At 34.4% G+C, this 17,937-nt stretch overlaps 1 protein-coding gene across 3 annotated transcripts in view; it reads left to right on the top strand.

Moving 5' to 3' along the window:
• LOC118275848 (neurexin-1) overlaps window positions 1–17,937 on the top strand; it is a 179,591-nt gene that overhangs the window by 96,529 nt on the left and 65,125 nt on the right. For all 3 annotated transcript variants that reach the window (XM_050695468.1, XM_050695467.1, XM_050695466.1), the window contains exon 5: window positions 7,477–7,618. In XM_050695468.1, coding sequence (XP_050551425.1) covers window positions 7,477–7,618 — 142 coding nt within the window. The remainder of the gene's footprint in view (window positions 1–7,476; window positions 7,619–17,937) is intronic.

Below are 17,937 nucleotides of genomic sequence, written 5' to 3'. Positions count from 1 at the left end.
CTAAGATTTGCAATGAACCGTTGCAAGTTCATTCGCCGGACTCAAAAGGAATGTTGTTCCCATTCCGTTCTTTTGAATGAGTTGGTAATTGAATTCATTCTTTATCCACGATGAATGAGTGAACGAATGAATGAATGTAGTAGTGATTGAATGGATTTAAGGAATTCGTGATTGATTCTATTAATAGAGGAGTAGACTTTTTATGGGCGTGACAACTTGACAATTTATTAAGTTGGCGTTGATTTGATTTTTATTTATGTCGACATTTATTTCTGTATGTAGTACTTCTGTTCTATTTTATTGTGCCTTAAGGCTCCTTAAGTCATTGTGTCTTCTGTATTAAATTCACCGAATGAAGTGGAAACTATCGTTTTTTTTTCTTCTCCTCTAATAATATCTTCTGATTTATTTCGTTGGGGGATCCAAGACAGTCATCCATGTCCCTGAGACGCGCCGGTGTTCCGGTGTTTTCGTGGTTGTATCTACTGTAGATCTTACTGGATTAGGGTGGTTGTGGCGGCGTGTCCTATAAAAAAATATATATTTAGTTTTTAAGAGCGATAATGTATTTTTAATAAAATACAAACGGAAAATGAAAAATGACTTGGCGTAATTAATTATGTTGTAGGGACCTACCTGTTACTTTTAATTAATATTCATTGAATCAGAAAGTTAATCTTAATATTTTGTATATTACTTTTAGATATTTATTGAGGAAATAATTAAGAGACCGTGGTGTAATTCCATATTATACTTATTTATATAGAGACGGTTAAAGTCATGTTTTGTTAAACCTTAGTACAGTTACATAATTATAAAAATATTTTTATAATTTTCAACAGCTCATGTCCAGTTAGTACAATTAGCAGTGCAAGGTCACGGGTTCCATTCCGGCCGTTTGCTACTAATATTATAATTTCTAACATACAAATTACATAATCGTAGCCTTTCGTAACACGAGCTTTTACTTCAATTAGTAGTACAAACCACGCGATGTGAGAAAAATAAATAAACTTTAGTCTAGTGCTACATTTTTTGTGATTGTGATCAAAATACTGCCGCGTCGGTTAAAAGGTTGCAAGGTCAACGTCAAGTACGAAGTTCTGTCTTCGAATTCTGGTCTAGATTAGTCGATATTGTTGAACTTTTCTTACGGCATGTCCTTTGAATGATATTCTAATGTAAAGTTACCAGTGATTTGGTAGCTATTGTAAATTAAAATGGGTAAGTTTACTTTTACGTGATTTATAAGACAGGTTTACTTGATTTAAAAGTTTATAAAATATTATTTTTTAAGATGATAACTTTAATCTTTTATTAGCTTTTAAAAAGACTCAATTTACAAATCAGTCACAAAATGTCAAAGTTAAGGCATTTATTCAAATTAATCTTAAATTAGGCACTTTTGAAACGTCAAATTGAATTGTCCGTTAGTCTGTCTGTCAGTGCAGCTAGGTGCATGCATAGGTCATATTATCGACCTCAAAAAAATAATTTTACAACAATTCATATCATAACTAACATTTAAAGAAGACTGCCCCTAAACGGTTCAGGTCTAACAAGCAGATTATCCAGTAATTGGGTTTAGATCAAGACTTAGGACTTAGCCGGTGGTCTAGACGCTAGACCTTAATATGCCAAGATAACTAGCACTGTCGTTAGTGCGGGGCTCCGAAGTCAGCGGGGATTAGTCGCGGTTTTAATTAGGTATGGGAGATTATTGTGACTAAGGCCAAGTTATAAAGAATTTGGTTACATTTTTCATGGAACTTATATCAAAATTGTATTTCATTTAAGATATAGATAGATATAGATAGGTTATTGATATATATTGATAGAGTCGTAAAATGATAGTGTCACTATTGGACTGCTTCACTAGTTGATCTAAATTTGATTGCCAAAGAAAGTATGTTAAACAACTGTAGTGATTAATTATAAAATTGACAGTAATAACAAAAAGTCTCGAATCGTCGTAAAATTTTTGAAATTATCCTATTACTCATATACTAAAACTGTTAATTCTATAATATTGTTATAATACTACTACGTTTGGTTTGTTACTTCGGACAACCGTAATGTAGTCAATTTAATCTGCTTAAAATCATTGTGCCTCAGTTCCCAAAATGACCCACTCAAAATATCAATTACCGAAAAACCAGTAGACAATGAATTACCCACGACACGACGCTGGTTTTAAACCCTATTACATAAGCATCCAGTTAATCTTGCAGCCAGACACTAACTTTAATCTGATAATAAGCAGACACCAGCTCTAACTAGTTTCCTGCGGTTTTGGCTAGCAAGCTTTCTAGAAATAATTTCTGTAAAGGCGATTGGTAATTTGAAAATGAGAGAGTCATTAGTGATTGGTAGTTGAATGACCAGATATATAAATGGGTTAAAGATGTGTTACTTAGTAGCCATTTGACTAATTAAACGACTCAAATATTTTGTGTAATTTTATTTAGAAGCCCAAGTTTAATTCGCAGGATGTGATTCCCTGTAATTGAAGGATCACAAGACCACGTAAATTATAGTAAATTGTATTTTACATGCAAATGTAAATTTTGTTGGGAGTTCAAATAAACAAAATACAAATTATTTTACTCTAAAGTAAATACGTAATATATGTGATTAGGTTTATATGCTTATAATATACAATAACTCTTTAGATAGTGGAGCGCCTGGGGGTTTTCACCTCGGATTAGAGTTACAGTGAATGAATTAATATGATCGATGTGGGATATTGTTTTTTAAACTATAAATTGCAATGTTTACCCAAAAATTTTTTGTGCACTCCATTTTTTTTATTGTTTAAACAAATTATTATAAAAAATTAATGTTTGACCATATATTTTCACTTTAAACAGTATTTTTTTTTATTTATATGTTAAATCTTACCTGAGTAGACATATAGGAACATTTTTCCAAGATACCTGTGTATAAAAATAGCAGTATGCGTCGTACAGGTAGAAAAACGTGGAGGGCAGAGCGGAGCGCTGCTATGTACAATGGAACTTCTTGGCCAGTTTAATTATAAATGAAACGCACTCTATTGTGTACATTGAAAAAAATACGGTAATTAATTATGAGTAATGAAAAGTATTTGTACAAAATCTGTTTATTTAAATATACTATTACATTGTTGTCTACATCAAATATTTTCTTCTACTTCATCTATCTGTATAATAGGTGAAGTATTGGAACAACTATTTCCGCTGCACTGTAAACATGATACACTGCAGTATAAACTACACTCGCGAGCAACCAAATCGACTCAACCTACATGCTCCAATCGAGGTGTTCTCGGGCAAATTGAATGCGCGCTTGCCGATGGCGGGTCGTCAATTTCGGGCCTGTGGTAGGCCGTTTAGGGGTGAGATTGGCTTCCTTCAACCATCTCCGTACTGTCCACTCGCTGACAGCCACTCTTCGAACTCTTCTGAGTTCCTGTTGAACATCGACACCGGTTAAGTGACGATTTCGTAGTGAAGTTGAATTAATAAAACGCTCTCCGAGGTGGACCGGTGGCGCCTTATTCTTGGTCTTCGATTGAAGGCACTAGTATCTTGATACTACCTGTACCCTCTTGATACTGCAGATTGGCTCAAACTCAGATGAGCAGCAACTCTTCGCTGACTTAGTCCTTGTTCCAGTAGAGCAACGACTTGAGCGGCTTCTTCTGGTGTCGTATTCAAAATCTTTGGAAATAATATAAAGCGTTTTTGCGGAGATGTGTACGATTAACTTTCGATAAGCCACAGATAAAGTTAACCTTAATGTGGAGGTTTTATAGGGGTAGTTTGTGTTATAACTTGTTGGAGTCGTAGTGAGCAAATACTCTAGTCCGCTGAATTAAGTTAAATATTTTAAAAAGTACTGATACAATTTTTATAATAATGGTACCAATATAAAGCTGAAGATGTAAGCTTTCTAATGGTATATCGGTTTTTAAAAACAATTCAGTATATTTTTAAGAAAACATCTTCGAATGCGCACAATGCACATGTAGGTTGAGTCGATTTGGTTGCTCGCGAGTGTAGTTTATACTGCAGTGTATCATGTTTACAGTGCAGCGGAAATAGTTGTTCCAATACTTCACCTATTATACAGATAGATGAAGTAGAATAATATTTGATGTAGACAACAATGTAATATATTTAAATAAACAGATTTTGTACAATTTTTTTTTTCTTTTCATTACTCATAATTAATTACCGTATTTTTTTCAATGTACACAATAGAGTGCGTTTCATTTATAATTAAACTGGCCAAGAAGTTCCATAACATTCGCTCCGCTCTCCACGTTTTTCTACCTGTTAGAGATACTGATATTTTTATACACAGGTATCTTGTAAAAATGTTCCTATATGTCTACTCAGGTAAGATTTAACATATAACACACACACACACACACACACACACACACACAACGTCACGCCTTTTATCCCCGAAGGGGTAGGCAGAGGTGCACATTACGGCACGTAATGCCGCTATACAATGTACACCCACTTTTCACCATTTTGTGTTAAAGTCCCATGTAATAGGGGTGAACCTATTGCCATATCTTGGACACAATTCCAGACTCCGTGCTACCACTGAGAAAATTTTCGAAAATCCGAAAAAAGCCCAGTAATACTTTGCCCGACCCGGGAATCGAACCCGAGACCCCTTGTTCGGCAGTCGCACTTGCGACCACTCGACCAACGAGGCAGTTAACATATAAATAAAAAAAAATACTGTTTAAAGTGAAAATATATGGTCAAACATTAATTTTTTATAATAATTTGTTTAAACAATAAAAAAAATGGAGTGCACAAAAAATTTTTGGGTAAACATTGCAATTTATAGTTTAAAAAACAATATCCCACATCGATCATATTAATTCATTCACTGTAACTCTAATCCGAGGTTTTACGGTTTTGAATGCTCCAGGCACTCCACGATGTGTATTCTTAAAGTCAAAGTTCCTTCCCTACGTTAATATGTCACATTTCAATTATCCGTAATGTCTGTCTATTACTGAAGATAGATGGTATACATAGAGATAATATCTGATTTCGAATGCAGGTCAGGTTATATACGTATGTGTGTAGTTAGAAATACAGAGCGCTACTAAGATACAATGGGACGATGTACATTGTAATACTTTGTGTTACAACATTCAGAAGTTAAGAATATTGTAAGTTTAAAGTTGATATTATCTTACCTTTATTTTACTTTATTATATCTACGAGTAGCTGTGACTTTTCGAGTTTGTTTTATTCGCGTTTTAGCACAGAGGTGTTATGAAATTTGAAAAGTGTTGGATTCATCAAGTTTTGTTTAATATTAATGTATAAATGTGGGTTATTTTAGAGTTATTATTTTAGTACATATTCTTACTAATATTATAAATAAGATAGGATGTCGAGTTTATGTGTATGTGTGTGTGTTTGTTACTCAGGGTCAGATCATTGTCTGAAATAATACATATTATACTTTTTATCCCACGGGAACGCGGTCGAAGCCGCTGGCATAAGCTAGTGTTACTATATATTATTATATTTATTATATGTACGTTTGATTAAAAGAGAATGCATTCGAGCACTAAATCTACACATGTTTGTATACTTATTACAATCAATGTATATAAATAAACATAAATATCATCGATCTCACAAAATTCGTTTTACATACAGACAATAGAATATTTTATACCCTACATACATATATAACTATACATACATAGAATAACATTAAAACTCAGCAGGCATCCAGCACAGACCTTCATATAATGCCGATTAAACCCAGCTAATTGCTTCCTTTATGGCCACATACAAGTGATGGCGTACTTTTAATATAAGTACGCATAAAGAGGTAATGTCTAGTATAATCAAGTATCCGTAGGGCTGTGTCGTACTAGGGAGATAGTCCTTTTGTTAATGAAATATTTTTTTATAGGAATAATCACTTTCACTTGTAATTGAACTTTTAAATGTAAAAACTTGACATGTCATATATGATTCACCGTGGGAAGTGGAAACTATCGTTTCTTGTTCTCTAATAATATCTTCTGATTTATTTCTTTGCGGGCTGATAGACAGTCATTCATGTCCCTAAGACGCGCCGGACTTCAGTATTCCGGTGTTTTCATGAATTTATCTACTGTAGATCCTGGCTTACAGGTGTTGCAGCGGGCTTGCACCATTAAAAAAAAAATGCCATGTATAAAGATATAAGAGATATAGGCTGAAAGGCTAATAGTTACATATTCGGAATCAGCGAATTTTTATACATCGAATGATGTATAAAAATTATACAACTCAATATAAAAGTATAAAAGAATAAACAACGTAAGCAATATCGCTATTATTTTTTTTTTGTATTATAGTATATACGGTACTAAATTGATTGACCTTTACGTTATTTGATACACAAGTATTTATAAAAGATCTATAACTATATTTAACACTAATATAACAAAAAGGGCTTTTTGCTCCAGGTGGGATGATATCTCAATTTATCTTATAATGTACTCAATTAATAGAATAATATTAGCTTGGGTGTTGATTCAGCGTAGGTGTGGAACGTAGGCACATCCCACGCAACGCATCAAGTCGGTAAAGCGTTCGATGAAATTTCGTAGCTAATTCGTAGCAATTTCGTAGCAGTTTCGTAGCAAGTCGTAGCGTCTACGATATCAACGCCTACGCGAGGCATGTGTAAAGGCGTTCTCAATAACGATCTATTTCTGAATTTATATTCCAATAATCCAGGTTTGCTTGATTGGAATGTCCATTTTGTATCAGTGGTAGTATTCCAGACGTTACCAATTTCTGAGACGACAGAATATTAAATATCTGAGGTTGAGTGACTGAAATGAAATGTTTGTTATTTATCATTTGATTGTTTAATCCGTTTAGACAATTTATAAGAAACTCATTGAGAATGAAGATGATTGTATTACTTTCATGCTGTTGTTTATTATGAATCGATAAACAAAATCGTTTAAGGAAAAACTTATTTTTTGACCATTCATCGATCTTATTTTAAAAAACAATATTGAGCGAAAATTAACGAATCAGATAAATTATATAACATATATAGACTAACAATATGTGACAGTACAAATAGACTTCCTTTATGCAAACCCCTCGTTTGCAATAATCTTTATACCTGGTAAGCCTAGGAGGGTTAGAAATAACAGTCAATATTTACCAGTGAGCGCAGCATCCCGGTCTACGTTAAATGTGTAGTCCCTTAGTCAGTCAGTAAGCTCTTGGATTACCCACGGGAAGAGCAGGGGTGGTACATTATACTATTCTGCTATCACCACATGATATCTTACGGACTAAAAACCACCCCGTTCCTACTCCTGCTTGCCGAGCCGGAACCCCGGTAAACCCGCCACGTAGTCCGCAGCTCCGGATTGAATATGATATCATTACATGATATCTTAAGATTTACTTTGAATATTTCTTTATTTTGTTCCAGACGCCTCGGATCAGCAATGCGAGTGGGGATGCGTGTGAACGCCGCGATCCATGCCAACATGGCGGCGTGTGCATCAGCACTGATGATGGACCGATCTGCGAGTGTCGCGATGGAGACTATGAAGGGGCGTTCTGCGAACGAGGTCAGTGGAGTTGTTTTTTTTTTGTCTATCTATCTTTTTGTGTCTAACTGATAGTTATAGAAACTATCTAAAACATATGTGTAGGCGATAAATATAAAAAATCTATTATGGACGTTTAAAATCTTTTTGACTGAACGTCAATAATGGATACTATTCTTAAACAAATTAACGTTTAACTGATATAATAAGTACCTACAGTATTTCTCAAACACTTTTTTAAGAAACTATAACACAAAAATCCTAAGTGAAAAATTTAACAATCGAAAAAAAAATCTGCTGTATAAATTCTCTCACTCTTATAACTATAAGTTGTGAGTAACGACTCAGACGCAATAACTCAAACTTAATCACCAACAAGTTCAACTGAGTTCAATAACACCAGTTCATTGCAGTTCACAAATAATTTCCCCTCACTTCAAACCAGTACATACAACGCACACTACCTGCCCTACATCATCTCACAAACTTCCATCGCGTGCTAATATTCACTCACGTCTTGAACCAACCAGTTAATAAAACACGTTACAGTTAAATATAACTGCGGCGCTTAACCAACGTAAGTTGAACCCTAACTAATGTTCCATTAGTTGAAATGTCAGCTCTCACGGTTACTGAACGAGTGAACGAACGAGAACTAAATGCTGTGTTGGCACGCGAACATCCTAATATTTAGCTTTTTAGCTCAAATGTTAGGGCTTTGAGTGGTGTGCTTTGATTTTAGGCGTAAGTGACAGTTTTATGTGATTTATTTTGTAAGTTCATTCATTTATTTTGGTTTAAACAACTTACTAGGTTCTGCCAGCGACTTCGCTAGCAGTCCTGTCAGATAAAAAATGTCCTGTGTGTCATTCCAGACCACTGTTCCAAATATTATCCTGATCTCTTCAGCCGTTTTGACGTGATTCAGTAACAAACACACAAACTAACAAACATTCGCATTTATAATATTAGTAAGACTATAAGATGCCTCTTTGTATGTTCTAGTTTTGAGTATTGAATCATTTAAGGTGTGTTAAATAATTTGAACAATTTAATCGTAGATCCACTTGAACGGTTAGCTGGAATCTGGTAATATTTTTTTATCTTTTATATGAAAACGATAACACAATTAATGAAAAGGCAAAAATATTATATACTTATGTATCTTGATAGTGACTCTTATGGCCTGTACAAAATAAACTTTAAAAATACAAGCCTGCACAATGCAAAATACAAATAATACATTACAATGTACAACATTTTGTTTCAACAAGACTTGAATATTAACTCCGAAACATACTAACATTGTAACAGTAGAGAATGCGCCGGAATATTCGCAATTCCTTCGCTCCAATGCACCTACATTTCTTTTTCAACATTAACATACATACTTCTTCATTCCAGCCAGTCTTTAAAATAACAATGAAGATTCTATAACGACATTGTTCGACGTCAAACGTTAGTTAGTTAGTTAGTTAGTTAGTGAGTTAGTTAATTAAGTATTCTCTCCATCTTTGACTTTATTAATAAGATATTAATTGTTTGAACGGCACTTAGTTTAAGTCTAGCAAAAAACGTCTGGAAAATGTAATTTTTACTGAACGGGACGTCTCTTCCAGGTTGAAGTCTAGACGTAATTAATTGAGTGTCAATTTTTACTACCAGTAGGTTTTTTTATTCAATCTTTTGGTTGAGGTTGTTGGAGAAATATGTAGTTGACTTTTTGATTTTAAAATTGAAGTTTGATATAGTCGTGATTGAAAGATGATAGCATGGTGGTAGAAATACGTGTTCTTAACAGTATTCAACGGTCTAATATAAAATCGTTAAAGTATATAACTATTTTTTTTTAGGAAATTTATTAATTTCTTCATGGACTTCATAGACAAATTATGTACGGTACATAAATTGGTGGGCTTTATACCACGCGCAGTCTTTCCCAGCCAAACCTTTGGGTGTTGCAGAGACTAAATGATTATGGATGCAAAAAGCAAGCAATAAATAAATGTAACTGAATACCATATACCTAAATAGTGGAAATAATGTGCCTTAAGCTTGTTACTCGAGACTGGACTGAGGAAACTTAATCTAAGAAGGCTTATTGTCTATTAATCGTATTTACAAATAATATTTTACAATTGCATCTACGCCTAAGCCTCCTTAGCCTTTGGAAACGATTCCCATCGTCCATTTTAGAATTTTCTGGTCATTTTTCGCAAGGAAGCCAACTTTAATTATGTTTTCGGTGACAATGCAGAAACGGTAACGTAATTTATATTTCCAAGCCAGTGAGCTTGTGATTTCATTTTATTCCTTGCGATTACTAAGTTTTACTGTTTCGGTTTCACCGGTATAGAAGTTAGTAAAATATATTTTAAGTTTTAGTTTAGGGAAGTTAGGTATAGTTTGAAATATGTGTTGGGAATGTGCATATTTTTAGTAAATGAAAAGTCGAATATTTTGTATAGCTGGAAGTCTGAACGATTTCCATACTCTGTGCTATTTACTACAGTGATTTAAAAAAATATATGTGTCTAAAGTTTCTTAGTTGACAATAGCGTTTGTCATTCCTCATATCAACGAAACAGTCTCTAGCAAAAAAATCTCCTATATTTTTTTCAAGTGGCGCTATTTTTATACTTTATATACATATCACATCTTACTACTATATAATAGTATAGAAGCTGAACACAAATGTAGTTTATTAGCTCAGCTATAACAAACCATATACTGTCAATTATGTTACAAGTCCCTAGAGAGTCTATTTATTGGCCATCAAATTCTAACTTCGGACAGCAAACTACATGTTTAGGAACTTTGTTGATGTCCTGACACATAAAATGTGCTAGGAATGTAATATGGTATTTAGGGTACAAGTTGTGTGTGATGTCCGTTGGTAAAATTGCCAAAGGTAATATTATAGAAGAAAAAAAACCTGTTCTACGACACTGCTGAAAAAACGTTCTATAATTAAGTAGGTGTTTAGCTGCCGCACTCAGAATTGCCCGCCTTGGGTAAGGCGAGAGGGAATGTCAGACTCTTAATGACTAAAAACCACCCTGTTCCTTCTGCTGTTTTGAGCCGGAGGGCCGGTAACTTGTTAGGTTGTCCTCAAACCCGGATATTTAATGATAACTTAAACTATTCCCTAGTAACACAGTTTTCACAAAAACTACAAAATCTCGTTGAACACATATAAATCAAATATTATTTTGACTGGAAACTCGTACGGTACTCATTATTTTGAAGTATTAACACTTGACCAGGAAAGATAATGATCACCCGATCACAGTATAACTTTTATCCTAATTATACAAGTAAACTGAATGTATATGACTAGTGCTACTAATTAAGTACCTCATACGTGGGCCACGGAACGCTTTGTGTAAAGGGCGACGGGCAGCGGTTGTCAAACTTTTTGCTCTCGACACGTGTTACGAGTAGTTTCGTTACGCCGCAACTAAAGTTCAAACGAAACGCTCAGGGCTGTCAAACATGCGTTTTTTTTTCGTAACAAATTGTTTTTTTTTTGTGATGGAGAAAATGACTTGTTGTTCCGCAGGTGTCTTGATTTTAATTTGCTTTTGTTTTTTTATGAGGTTTGGTGATAGTTTAATATTTTAATAAATATTCATTTAATCTGTAGTTACAATCCTTATAATTATTGGATTTAATATTCCTAGTGTTTTAACAAATAATTATTTAGTAAATAGTCGGTTACTCATCTCTAGTTATGATTTTTCTATCCTAATGTATGGTAATAAGTCTTCGTGTCACTGTATTTCCTATATTTACTAAATAATAACAATTTTTTTGAGTTGGGAAAATCATCCATTGACTTCTCTCCCGCCTTGAGCGAGGCGTGAGGGAGTGTCATATTCTTACTGTTGAAAAACCACCCTGTTCCTACTCCTGCATTTCGAACCGGAGCCTCGGTAAACCCGGTACTCCGGGTCACTACATAATAACTACACTGTATAACGCAATACAGCGGCTGTCAAACTTTTTGTGCCCAACACGTGTACGGAAGCGATCCTCAAAGTTAGCACAATCCGCGCAGGGTTGTCAAACTTCAGAACATATCGCTCGATTAGTTGTAAGTGCGCTGGATCGACTCCAGTTTACTTGATAAGGGTAGCCCTACTGTTATTGATTAAGACTAATGCTATTTTGAAACATGTAGTTTGTAGTTATTTATGACTAGTCATATTTTTTATTAATACTTGAATTCGTTATAAGAAAAGTTAATCTGCAGATTAAAACTATACATAATATTTATATCTTATTTAAGCCATCAACTTTTAACTTTTTAAATTATAAGGCAGTAAAAATATTGTAAAAAATACAAAGAATAAATGAAGGCACAGTGACAACCCTACAATGAGCCAGGAAATGACGCCTAGAGTAGTTTTATACAAAAACCTTTTACCTTTATCGTGTATCGGTATACTTTACGCATAACACAATATGTTACATGATGTCAATTATTTATCTAAAGACTAGGTAGGTAGGATCTATTTTGAAAACATATATACAACGTGTAACAAAAAGGGGGTATATATATCAAGTGCACGGTTTCTAGATAACATAACAAACGATACGAGAAGGGATTTTTAAACTCATGTTTTCATGGTACCAAGTTATGATTTTTTCCAATCGCGCCGCCGCCGCGCGAATCAAAATTAGGTAGACAGGTACGCTACCTGCTGACTGACTGTTAGGTTCCCACTTGGAACAACTCTTTGTGTGATCCACAAATTGTTTTGCAGGTCTGGTTGTCATATTATGTGAACTTGTATGCGTGTAAGCGTTTACACGTTTAAAAAACCCTTATTAATTTTCTGCTTAGAATTAATGTGCAAATGTTACAGTCATTTATGAAGCAAAACATAAAATTAACTAATTATACATTACATTACTATAGGAAATCATATACAGAGTGTTTCACCCCCGAATCTTCCTCATGCATTACTACTACTATACTATACTATAGTGTTGGTCGTTATATGCGATGCAGGAAAGGTCAGACCTTTGATGTAGGTATGTAATTGGAGATGAAAAGGGTAATTGCTCTCTGAGGTGAGTGGTCTTGGGCTGTCAAGCGAGTGTGTTAACGTAGTGATACCACGTGGTTTGGTTTGTATATCTTTTTCAATCTCTTTGACTGAATATTAGTGTAACATTTTTCTCACATAATTGTACCAACGCAACAATGTAATCAAGAATTGTATTGTGAACCTGATTGACAAAAGAATAACCTGTGGAATCTACACTTTGTAATGAGCAAATAGCTTCACTTGAGGACTGACCGACAGACCGATATTCTTTTAAATATTATAATATTTGACGTTCAAAAGTGCCTTTCCGGTCTATTTGAAATAAAAAAATTTGCCTTTGACTTTGAATAACATGATCTACAACATAATGAATTCAACCATGATCATTAAAAAACAACAAAAACACCTTGAACACTATTTCCTTCAACAAGTTAATTATGTACGCCTGACAACCCTATACAATGTTCACGGAAATGACATCGCCGACTACAGTCGGACAAAGTGCTCTCAGTTTATTATTTACTTGCGGACATAGAGCAGCGGTTGTTCTCAGCGAAATGTGGTTACACTGCTACAATTAAGTTTTAATTGGCCTGTATTATTTTAGGCTGTGTGACGTTTTGGTTACATCTCACTGTGTTGCAGGCCTTGAGAGTCGAGTGGTGCTAAGTTTAGTTGTATATTGTAGTGTTGGGAAGTTGGTAAGGAATTGTTGTAGGTAATAATAATTATTAAAGATAATCAATTCATTTGATTTGGAATTATTTTCGATTGGAACATGGAGGACAATAATTGTACTACATACGTTAACATTTTATGTAATTTTGTATACGTTTACGTTAATCTTTGTTATCTGATTATGACCATAATGATAACGTAATATTATTTACTAGCTTCTGTCAGTGGTTTCGCCAGCTTTCCCGTGGGAATAAAATGTTGTTAATTACCCTATTATGCTATCACCTAGGACTACCATATCAGTCCGGTATTGTCTGTATACCAAATATCATCAAAATCCGTTCAAAAGTTTCAGCGTGATTGACGGACAAACATCCAAACAAACAAACTTTCACATTTATAATGTTACTAGGATTTATCCGTAATATAAAGTTCAATATAACTATTAAAACTTTAGGACTTCCAATCACAATAATTGTGCACATCAATTCATAACCTTTTTACATTAATATTGTAGGTACTGTGACTAAAAACTAAAACAAAGGCACATTAATCTTGGTGACGTCATGAAACAAAAAGCTTTTTTGTTTGTCTAATTATTGTTTTAGTTTTAATGTCTATTTATTACAGTCATAAATTAAAGTTTCTATTGTTATTTGTCTATTAGTATAATGTATTTAATATTTATCTATATTATAACTTTCGTGAGACATATTAAATTAATTATGTTTTTCGGCTTATTCACGTAACTGTTTGACGAGGAACTCGACTAGTTTCAAGCCATGCTAGAGGCTGAGAGAGCAGCATCCACGACACACGACGCGGTGACTGCCGTGCTGCTATTATAGTGATTCGAGTTGTGCGCCCATTGTACTTAATATTAACCAAAATTACATTAAATTATTTTGTTTGTTGGTTACCGATAAAGTGATATCGGTAATTATTTGATTGTTGTAATAGTTATGCGTTAGTAACCGAATTATCGTTTATTGGTGGTTTGTTGAAACACTATACTAGTACCTATTATTAATTTCAATCATATTGAATTATTGACTTAGGTGCAGCAGTATTTTTGGTAGGTTCAAATACGTATTCTTATTTTATTCTGCTATAATAACTATGGAATATCTATAATAACAATCTTCAGGATCTTCTTTCCTTTAATCATGGTCAAATTACATTGACCAATGCCAACTTTAAATATTACATATATGTATACCTAAGCTACACGTCTGTCTCCAATGGGGGTAGTCAGATATAATATAATGGAATACCAATTGATGATACCTCTTTCGCTTCCTCAATAGTCATCAGTCTTTCCATGCATACTCGTAGGTTAAAGGTAACCGACTTTTAATACTCTTTAACACAAATGCGATACCAGACATTACTGCTCACCCCCTTAACTATAAAACTCCATACTCCCATACTGCTACACTAGTTCGTTTCCGTACAAAGTTTCCTGTAGAAAGGAAACAATTTGCTTAAGAACTCGTCTCAACTTTCCTACTTTGTTTTGTAGGAAATTATTAATTCCTGCATGCATGTTGCTGCACATGTTTATATGTGTGCAGGAGTTTTAAACTGACTTCCATATGTTTATGTGTGCAGGAGTTTTAAACTGACTTGCATATGTTTATGTGTGCAGGAGTTTAAAACTGACTTTTTAAGAGGTGGGCTGTTAGGTACAATGGTGGTCACATACGCCTGACCACAACTAAGTTAATGTTTGCTTGCACCAGGGGCCGTATTATGAACTTTTAACATCCATGCAAGTTCCAGGCAATTCACTTCACGCCCGTAAACTGCCTTTTTCGTATTATGACATACATTTATTAGTTTCTGAATTGTTTACTTTGAATGGCTGGTTTGTAATGTTTGCCGGCGAGTTCGGATATACATTTTTTATTTTCTAAGTTACGGTTTGTCTTTTAGTATTGAAACATAAGATAATATATTTCCAAAACAGAATATATATAACAATACGCAAAACATAGTGAAATTAAATCATAATATTGAGCTTGGATAACAATTTAAATTGGACTTGTACGTTATGTTTAGATATAGTTTTCGAACGCAGCTCAAGCTATTTTCGATACAAATGCCACCGGCTTTAAAAACGTGCTGTGCATAGGCCATTAGAAGCAGTAGGCACAACCTAAAAACTACCGGGACAGGAGGATATATACTAAAACACCAATATTACATAAAATATGTATTATTCAGCTTCAATAATTAGGAGAATGTCATCTTATTGTGTAGGGGGTCGGGGTACGTATATTTTTTTAGTATCTTTTGAGATACCATATTATAAGGCTGAGATGCACGCCACTGGCGGTAAAATTATCTTCCAAGACTCTTCTGCCAATAGAGTTACCAGTCGCAATAGTACAATTTACAAGCGATCCATGTCGTTTCCGATTGATAGGCTTAAACAGTTGTCCAAAATATAGAGTCACGTAATTAGAAATGCAATCCGTCATTTTATAAAGCCTATTGGGGTTACATTAAAACATGGAAAATACGTGCGCACTAGAACGAAACACAATGAACGAGTGTCATCTGTCAATACTGACTGATGTCAGACAGTAGTGTTGTAGGTTTAAATCACAGAGTATTATACATAAATGATTATTTAGTTTTATATTTTATTTTCTGCTTCCTAGATAGAAACAAGGTAATATCTTGTGATAATAACGGATTTTTTAATATACATTTCAACTAGTTAACTGCTTCCCCTTTCCTTTATTTGCAATTTTATTCGGTTGCAACAAGTACTTTTGAATTTTTATGCCGACTTTCAATTTTTGTTTTCTTATTTCTATGAGTAGCCGGTGCACCTCTTCCTATGGTAATGCCACGTCACCCACGTGAACATTCATGCCTGAGGTGGTATATTCTCCATTGTAGATTCAGATTTCGTCAGCCAATAAAAGCCTCTTCTGTTGATGTCGATGGGAAGTTTTGGCTGACATCTTCTGTATGTTTTTGCAAGTGAAGGTTTTGATGTTTTTTTATGTTTTTTGCACAGACATGAGGCTTAAGCACATCGCAAAGATTCGCACTAAATCCTCGGTAAGCCTATACCTTTTAACCAATTCACGGTCATCGATCGAGAATGGGTCACATTGTTAGCGTATTTTACGCTGTATGGCCATTTGGCGCCTCGGCTCCTCGTCACTACTTGCCAAAAAATCAAATATTACCTATTCCTCACACATTATGATAACAACACTAAATAAAAACCCTAAAACAAACTTTTCAAGACTAAGCAATTCAGTTTAAGCTGCAAGTAAGACGCTTTTATTGAATTGTTTTGAAAGTCGTAATTTGACAACTAACATGAGAATTGAAACGTCGAAATAGCGTTCATAATACGCGTAACGCCAGCCAGCCAGCCAAAAGTCGTGCAGAAATCGGTTTGTGTTGTCACGTGACCACTAACTGGCTGGCAATAGTGTTCATAATACGAATTAGCCAGGCAATTCAATTCACGGCGTAAACTGACTGGAAATAAGAGTTCATAATTGCGGCCCCTGATGACATACAGTGTCTAGCTCCGCCCCATGATAAGTAATGTATAATGGATAAAGATGATACGTCTGTTTACTTGCCCCTTATCCTGTAAATACTTATATATAACGCAATCTCGATTCATAACCACATGTTTTAGTCCTATTTTCCCAATCTCTACCCCCACACAGAACAATAAAAAACCAACTATAACACCTACACATTACAGTCTACATTCTAATTCTAAGGCGTTATCTCAAAAGGTTTATGACGAAGAATTTTACGATATATAAGAGGTTTTCGTGTTAAATATTGAAGGTTTAAAATATTCCTCATTTTACATATGGAAGGAGTAGGGCAAGGATCTTCATACTGATTTCCTTAGGGATTGAGCATTTTATTTGGTGGCCTTACAAGGTGAAATGTCTTACGTAATAATGTGTTCTTTTTGGCAGGATAATTCAATGTACTGTTTTTTTATTTATTATGCACTTAATGTATGGGTTTGTGAAGGGAAACAAATGTTTGTTGTATTGTTTTTCTCGTTAGAATGTCGATTTTAAGTTTAAGATGCATTGCTAGTAAATACTACAAACATACATACAACTTATATCCACGTTCTGTAAGTGACCACTGCTGACTAAAAGCCGTATAACTTGGAAAAAGTCACATTGGTACTTGCTAGTGTTGGTAGGATTCGAACCCATACCCCCATGCATGACAAGCGGGCGCCTTAAGCCTCTCGACCAACATGAAATAAAACAAATAGTGTTAATGGTGAAAATGAATATTACCTTTACACGTTATAGGTATGTATAATTTTATAACAAAATTGGTCATGGACCATTGGCTATCTGTCAAGTTAAATAACAATGCAGTGAAATGTATCTATTATTAACTATAAATCACGGTTTACTTACGTACATTAATGGAGAAAATCCAGTTTCGAGTTATAGAGAGACTCTTCATCGCGAGCAGCGTGCACAGACGCGGCGACGTCGCACAGCCTACTCTGAGTAGGCTGATCCGTGATTTTTAGTTACGTTATATCTATTATCTCTAAAAAGACGTCTTATAAAACCCATAAAATAA

Source organism: Spodoptera frugiperda, chromosome 8 (genome assembly GCF_023101765.2).
Source record: "Spodoptera frugiperda isolate SF20-4 chromosome 8, AGI-APGP_CSIRO_Sfru_2.0, whole genome shotgun sequence".
NCBI lineage: Eukaryota > Metazoa > Arthropoda > Insecta > Lepidoptera > Noctuidae > Spodoptera > Spodoptera frugiperda.
The sequence above is the reverse complement of the archived record's forward strand: the minus strand, read 5'-3'. Positions and strand labels throughout refer to the sequence as shown.